General features: G+C 48.0%; 1 protein-coding gene across 2 annotated transcripts; it reads right to left on the reverse strand.

The window, feature by feature from the left end:
• Window positions 1-93: 93 nt before the first annotated feature.
• LOC139049576 (forkhead box protein F2-like) lies at window positions 94-7,317 on the reverse strand. 2 transcript variants are annotated; one of them, XM_070525133.1, is made up of 4 exons: window positions 7,022-7,317; window positions 3,818-4,123; window positions 2,543-2,795; window positions 94-1,870 (listed from the first exon to the last, which is right to left on the reverse strand). In XM_070525133.1, exons 2-4 carry the CDS (start codon window positions 4,113-4,115, stop codon window positions 1,555-1,557), a joined length of 867 nt encoding a protein of 288 aa, XP_070381234.1. In that variant the 5' UTR covers window positions 4,116-4,123; window positions 7,022-7,317; the 3' UTR covers window positions 94-1,554. The 2 variants fall into 2 exon arrangements, with proteins under 2 accessions (XP_070381234.1, XP_070381235.1); XM_070525134.1 differs by lacking the exon at window positions 7,022-7,317 and adding an exon at window positions 6,699-6,958.
• Window positions 7,318-7,836: the final 519 nt, after the last annotated feature.

A 7,836-nucleotide genomic window follows, 5' to 3' on the forward strand; every position in this document is an offset into this window, starting at 1 on the left:
TTCTTGCTGGGGCTCTTGCTTAGTAAATTGCCACCATGTTTGCATATTTTTCGATAAGCACTAGTCAGTTTTGCGTCTTTGAATGTGACTGGCCCGCACCATTACAGGGGTCTTTGTTGCTAATGGTGACATCTTGCAAACTTCTTTCTACAGTTGTTCCACTCAAATTCTGTCTTACTGCTGCATGGAATGTCTGCATAACTGTGGCTAAACTTTGCACACTCCCAAGTGCAGTGCAATTGAACCTTCATATAACGAATCACCAGCTATAAAGTAAATATGTTTCTTGGCAATAGCCGTATGTAATGAATGTATGATTATTACAAATGAATAATAATATACTTTCATGTTGGACACTTCATTATTATGAGGCTTCATTTACACATCCCACACGATTACACAGGTGGCAGGCACGTACTGTCCACATGGGTAAAACTACTCTACCGACTGATTAGACTAACAACACTGAAACTATGTTACAGGGAACCTTGCACCTGAAGTGAGTTTTTTAAATTGTTTGCAAGGCCAATGTTGCTTTCTTAGAATGCTCAAATCTCACTTATGTGCTTTGTGCAATGTTCTCACAACAGTAGGCTCGCTGGCTCAAACCTTGACTCTGCTGTAATTGCTTTTAAACTTTAGTTATAAAGTGAAATTTTCAATATATGCAGTTAAGTTTGCTTTTCAGGGCAATCGTGTTCACATGCACATAACGCTTGGGAGTGAATCGCCAGTCATGCCCTTCTTGAGAGCATTCTTCATACATCTGGCAAGCCAGTCGACCACTGAATCCAACTGTGTATAGCAGCTACCAAAAGGATCTTCCTTTGAAAATGCCAGTGTAGCCAGAGTATAATTATGCCCCCCCCGTTTTGCTGGTGCTACGCCCCTTCAAATTCATTTTGTTTGCTTTGGGTGCTTGCCTAGCAAATGGCAACACCGGAGAGTGACTATGTATACATATGTACTTTTAGGAAGTGCACAACACAACTTTGTCCATGTGTGTCAACACTACCCTGCACCAGAAGGCACCACCTGCAGAACCTCTTGTCACGCGCAGAGTTGCAGCATTTTAGAGGCCACCTGTGAGGAAGTGCAAAATGCAGTCTTTTCAATTCTCTTGCACCGACTACCAACCATGCCACATCCACTGGTATCATTTTTTTTTTGTTTTACAATCTGGCGCACTACCTTGATTCACCACTGACGTAGTAGTCAAGTCTTGTAGAGTAGTGTCAGTGATATGTGACAGCAGTGGTGGACGTGCTTTGACCGGGCGAGCCTAAACCGGAGAAGCTGAAACAACAGCGGTGCTTTGGTGCTCAGACTTATCACAACGGTGCCCCAGAAAGATGCACTATACCGATGCAGCACCTTTGGCGGCAGATCGTGCAGCCAAGAATCAAAGATGTCCACACTCCATTCAGAGTTGTGCTCGACTGCGGCTACCGCAGCGAAGACCGGGCCTTGGACCCCAGTTTCAAGCGAGCACCTGGAGCGTGTGTGCAGTCCGTCTGACTAGGGGCGCGATTCGGTCTGGACGGGACTGGGTTGTCAGCCCTCCTCATCGTTGTTGAGCGAGGAGTCACCAGGAGCAGTATTTGTGGACAGGGACTGGCCACGTTCGAGCAGTTCGAGGCGCTCGGGGTTGGCCATGCTTCTCCGAATGGCTGCAGGGTCCTTGCGACTCCACTTGAGAAGCTCGTCATGCATCTTGGCCGCTCGGGCCGGGTTCAAAGTCCAGAGGCAGCCCTTGCGCTGCTGCGCCCCGGGCTTCTCTATCTTCTCGAAGCACTTGTTCAGGGACAGGTTGTGGCGCACCGAGTTCTTCCACCCGCTCGGTGCCGTCCGAAAGTATGGGAAGTTCTCCCTGCATTACGTGCCCAGAAGGAATGTTATGAGAGTTGTCACCCATGCAAGTGTTCGCCAACAGGCCGACAATCTTTGCACAGAGGAAAGGTTGATAAAGAGATGAGCACTGTACAACAGAAGTCGGACGACACAGATACTGACAGCAGCAAACGGGTGACAATGGCAACTTCTACGATCACATTCATTGGGCAGTTCCAAAATGTTGATGGAGCTAGAACGTAGAGAGCTCATACAGCCGACACATACAGCTAGTAATAAGAGCCCAGATCTATAACACTGGTGTATAACAGTGCTAAGCTGTGCTATTGGCTTCAAAAATTTATGGAGCGTAGTACGTGCAATAAGACAGGGCAGGCAGAAAGCTCAGGGCCTGCATTGTATGGCAAAACAATGCACCATGCAGAAATTAAGCTTTTGTTTGCAGCAGCCGTGCCACATAAGCTCTTGTAAACAAGTTGACTGTGCATCAACAATGATGCCACAACACTGTTCTTTCAAGTTCTGTCTATCAGCAGTACGTTTTGCAATTTTTTCTTCGGCTCCGTATACCCCTGGGAGCATGGTGCTTGCAAAGTTGAAGCAGGCAAAGACTATGGAAGTGATGCACCTGGAAATGCCACAGCCTGCCCTATAGCAAGATGAGACATGACAGTCGCCCAGTGCCACTTACGTCATGAAGCTGTAGATCTCGTTGACAGGAAGGCTGCCTGTGCTGCTATTCCGCAGTGCCATGGCAATGAGACACGAGTATGAGTAGGCCGGCTTAGGGTAGGAACCAGGTGCCAGGGCATCATCGGCTGGTGCCATTTCTTGCAGCGATGCCACCATGCCCGCGTCGTCGTCCGGCGACGATGGGGACGACATGGGTTGCACGCTCAGCTGGTCTAAGGACGTTGTAGACGACGTGGTCTGCATGGTGGGAGCTGTGGTGCCAGGGCACTTATTGAACGACTTCAAACTGAGAAGTCGCCCTAAGGCAGAACACTCTAATGAGTGCCTTCAACGCATGCCAGTACAATTACTATGTGTCTCAGAAGTACATTGATAGAAGGTATAATAATGAAATTGCAACAGCATAAGGAACCTCGTGCAAGGCATTCGGCTAGTGACATACTGGCATCAGTGAATGCAAAGCGCTCTCCAACAAGTGCCAGTAAACCACACAAGAACTTTGAGCAGAGAACTGGGTCACTGACCAAGTCAAAACGAACTTGGTCAGTAACCCAATTTTCCGCTTAAGCGTGCGTTTGCCTGACTGGACAGGATTCCATCAGACTCTCGACTAAATAAAGAGCTTGAAACTTGAACAATTTCTGTGCCCCATGTGTACACCAACGTCTACTAACAGCGAGCACTGCCACATAACTGCACATTATGCTGGTGAGTCAGAGGCGCGACTCCCATGCAGTATTTGTATTCAAGCATAATGATTGGTGCTGTGGTAAGCAGAATATTAACCTGATGGCTCTCGTTATCGACTTGATATGCAATATCTCAAGGGCTTCCGAACAAAAATTAGTACGCAAACACTGCCGCCTACACGGTCTACAGGCCTTACTGGACAAACAGTGCAACGTTAACTAAGACTTCGAGGTGTTTTCCACCTGGTCTGTTTCTCGCCATTTTCACCAAGATTTATGAAATTTCTAGAGGGGCGGGGTAAGATTTAAGTTTTCTCTCGCATCTTGCTTTCCGAACGTTGGTTTGTACGTTCGTGATTCGTTGGGGTCACACTTATGTCTGCATGGTGAGGCGGGAGTGCAAATTGAACATCGCCTACTTTACGACATAGGAGTCAAAGCAGACATTTGTGAAGCAAGATGCTTGCACAACCTCGCTGCTTACGCTTCATATCGATGTGACACCTTCCTTAACCCAGCTTAAAACCTTTTGCCCTCAAGAGTGCGCAGCTAAACAAGCACAGTGCCACATGTCACTCCCGCACCTGTTGTGGCTGCGGTGGTGACGGCCGCAAGCGTGACGTTCAGCTGCAGCGTGCCGGAGCCTGTGGAGGAACGGTGGTGTGATGGCAGGCCCGTCTGCGGGTCAACCAGCAGGCCCTCAAGGCCGTCCAGGTCGGAGATAAGCGAGATGCCTGTGGTCCAGACCGAGGGCGGATCAAAGGCATCGAGCGAGTCGTCGACCATGCCGCAACGCAGGTCGCCTCCCGACGGTGACATCTCGGCGCGCATGTCCGACTCAATCATCTCCTGTAACTTGAACGCCTCCTCGTATAGCTCCATGACGGCAGCTGTGAATGAAAGATTAACCTTTGTTAGGCGGCATCTCCCATCCTGTGAATTTTAAACTTAAGAGAAATTAGGGGGGTGGGTGGGGCAGCATGCATTTTAGTGTAAGCATTATTAGGCTAAATCCTTGAGTTCTTGTATGGCAAGCCGGTTAGTATTACCTAATTTCTATTGAATAAAACAGATGCCAGTCACCGCAAATCTGTTATGCATAATGAAACCATAAGTCACGGTGTAGCATATGCACTTATAATGTTAGCTCATAAGTATCCTTCCGACGCAAAAAATACCTCTGCATGGAATAGTGCATAATACACAACGCTTTTGACTTCTGGTATTCTGGTATCCAGTGGTTCTGCCACTGGATACTATGGCATATATAGCACAGAATTCTGTTCGATGAAGTAGTGCCAGGGACTGCCTCTTGTCCTGTGCAATCAAATGTTAAATCACGACATCAAACTGACACATATGATGGCTTGTAGATATCTCAAAAGCACACAGACATCAAAGTAGAATACTAGTGTATAGTATACAATGGCTTCTTTGATCAAAAGAACTATTTTTGCTAGGAAACTCAGCGCAGTTTACTATATATTGCTTCTTGATGGTGCAAAAAGCAGATACCACACAGAGAACACGAAAAAGTATAGTAAAGCACACCAACTTGCCCAAGAACAACTCTTTTTGAACTATATTTGCCAAAGCGGGCCTCACTTGAGTTCTCTTTGTGGTGCCTCTTTTTCGTGCCGTCAAGAAGAATGGCTTCTTTGATGTTCTTAAAATTTCTGACATTTGGGCTATCCATTCCTGGGCATCTGCATATCTTTTGGCTAATCCTACATAAGGGTATAAGGGTACCTAAAGGTACAGAGAGCTTAAATATATTTATTTGTATATGTGTGCCCATTCACCTCTTGTGACCATTCTTCCCCCAAGAAGCATCCTATATTGCCTTAGTCTTCTTCACATCTCTTCGTCGTCGTTTTGCACATTTCATTCTACCTACTCGGTGTGTGCATGTCCACCTAGTCTACGAACAGTGTACTGCAAAAACACAAGTCCCGCATGACATTATAAAAGGTTCGTTCGATTCAGAAAAGGTGCAGGTGGTGCCAGTTACGGTTTGCCGGGCTGCACCCACTCACTGCAAGGTTCAAGGGCGCACTACACCGCGGTGGCATCTGGTCTTGCACCTTGTTCAATTGAGCACGGGTATGCAGGGTGCACCGCTGCACCTCGGGGAATCGAAGGCCTGGGTACAGCGCACCGTTAATAGGTGCAGGGAAACTTGACTGAATCAAATAAACCTAACATTATGTGCTGTGTGGCACAACAAATCGGTCATCCTGACATCATCTTCACCGTCGCCTAGCTGCTGTTGCGACAGACAAAATTTCGCACCTCACACAAACATCTTTGTCCATGTAGTAAAGAGCAGAAGCCCAAGTGATACTTGATAACCAGCTACCTGCAATATGCTTCGCATAACAACCGATTCTCAGAGTTTGTGGGATACATACGCACCATAACAATGATTTAGTTACATTTTAAATTGGCAAAGTGGGAACTGCAGCAACTGACATGTAACAAACACATTGTTTGCTAGATCACAGTGACTTTTTCAGGGTCGTTGCAACTGCTTAGTTCGCCAGCATCAGAAATGTGTCTGAATTCAGAAATTTGTCGAATGGTGTCCTTACACCATCTGAAGGCTCCCAAAGGTATGGTCAGTGACCAGTGAGCTAAGCTTTTTAGCGTACGTAGAGTTTTTTTTTTTTTTGTAAAGCTCGACGCAACACTCGAAAAATTAGCAGATATAGTTAGGCAGGCTGCCGGATTAAGAGTGGTCTCATCCGCCGCGACAGTAGTTGGGTGAGAGCTGCACAGATGACGGGTGAAAGCGGCGAGACAATCTGTGTCGCGGAACTGAAAAGTAAAGGGCACAAATGATATAAATAGATTCCAAGACCGGCGTTATCTTGCGCTAAAGACAAGATAGCCCTTGTCACGTCTGGTTTTCTGTTCGCCTTCTCCAGTTCTACCCTTCGTTCCGACCGACACGGTACCGAGTAAGCAGACATTCGACCCTGTAACAAGCGATAAGAGGTCGCCGAGCACATTCGACATGCCGGACCCGCATCTACATCGTCAGGTTTAAAGCACACACGAAAATGAAAGGTTTATTTCGTTTTCGACAGCAATGCGCTCTGGCCGACAGAATATTCCTCGCGCACGTCCCTTCGCCACTCGCGCGTGGAGCAGTTTTTGAAATTCGCGCAACGAATTCAAATTGTGCGCCAAGCGCCCACGCCACCAGAAATCAGATCTCAAATGACATATGCACTGCGTCACGACCACGGTTTCCGCAAGCATTTGCGCCAAGAACCGACTCTTCTGCAAATCTACAGGAACCGTTGCAGAGGGACAAACTTGCGCGGGAGCTTGTTCCCGCCAGCGATGCTTTCGCGAGTCGGTTTCTGTCGTGCTGTTACTGTTGTAAATGCCGAGTTAAGAAGTGACAGACGCTGATACGTGTCGACGCGGCAAATTATAAGACAAGACGGCATCGCAAACCTGAAAGCGGGTCGACAAGTGATTATTTCAAACCCGGCGCCTTCTCTTGACAACCGCGCGGCAGGGGCTTCTCCGAAATGTCTGCTTGCTGACCGCGCGCGCACGGTACCGATTTGCTCGACGCCTCCAGCTAGCGCCCACAACAGGAAATTTCCTTTATCGAAATAATTTTTGCTTTCCAAAATACCGCCGAAAATTCGGTCACACCACTGCAAGAGAGGTTAGTCGGCGCGGCGGACGTTCACGTAGCTCTGACGCCCCGGAAGGGGCTTTGTTTAGGAGGCAGCGCGCGAGATCGGTGGCGCTCCCGTTGAACGACTCACCTTAGTTGTTGCGTGTTTCGACGCAAAGGGTGTGCCCAAGACGTTGACAAACGCTCACATTGGTTCCAACAATCGATTTTCCACGGGGAAACGCAATGCAAAGGCAAAATCTACGGCCGCACGCAAGCTCACTGCAAATTTTCGTTGCACGGGCCCAGGACAAAGACGAACCAAATTTGAAAACGGCAACCTACGATTGGTCTGCCTAGCTCACGTGGTACGCGGAGGCCTCGCGCCTATTGGCCAGAGTATCCATCGCGGCAGAAGGTGTGGCGAAAAGCACATGGAGTTGTATTTCTGTTGCGAGGAGGAACTGTAGGCAAGTTGGCGCACCAAAACAAAAGGCAGAAAAAGGAAAGAGAGAGAGAGAAAAGAAAAGAGCAGAGACAGCATAAAACGTAGAACGGTCAGCTGAGCGCGGCGTTTGTTGATTTTGTTATATGCCTACAGCGTTCAGCTGCGGCTCCCTCTTGCCCGCGCCGCGCGTCCGGCTCCGTCTCGCAGATTTTGAACTGGCAGCTGTTGAAATGTAACAGCGCTAATATGCGTTTACGCAGCGTCAACGTTCTCCCATTTTGCAAGCAGTGTCCGTCATAGTTAGGCAAGCTTTCGCCTTGGGCACCATAAAACATAACGTCAACGCAGTCACAATATTAGTCGCGCCGCTACTTGTGCATCAAGAAGTGGACTGTACTGTTGTACTATGTCTCCATCGCAACATCGCGAGCACAAACGCTGGTGTACGCCATTTAGTTCACACAAGCACATCAACTGATAGGCGAACGTTCACCATAGGGACACGAACTGAAAATTAA

This window comes from Dermacentor albipictus, chromosome 9 (assembly GCF_038994185.2).
Source record: "Dermacentor albipictus isolate Rhodes 1998 colony chromosome 9, USDA_Dalb.pri_finalv2, whole genome shotgun sequence".
Taxonomy (NCBI): Eukaryota; Metazoa; Arthropoda; class Arachnida; order Ixodida; family Ixodidae; genus Dermacentor; species Dermacentor albipictus.

Bases quoted from the DNA above. Each gene is read 5' to 3' on its own strand.
- LOC139049576 (XM_070525133.1), bottom strand. From the start codon at position 4,115: ATGGAGCTATACGAGGAGGCGTTCAAGTTACAGGAGATGATTGAGTCG. The intron at 2,796-3,817 runs GTGCGGGAGTGA...CTGGCACCACAG, and splicing joins CACCACCGCAGCCACAACAG to CTCCCACCATGCAGACCACG. The intron at 1,871-2,542 runs GTAAGTGGCACT...CACGTAATGCAG, and splicing joins GAGATCTACAGCTTCATGAC to GGAGAACTTCCCATACTTTC.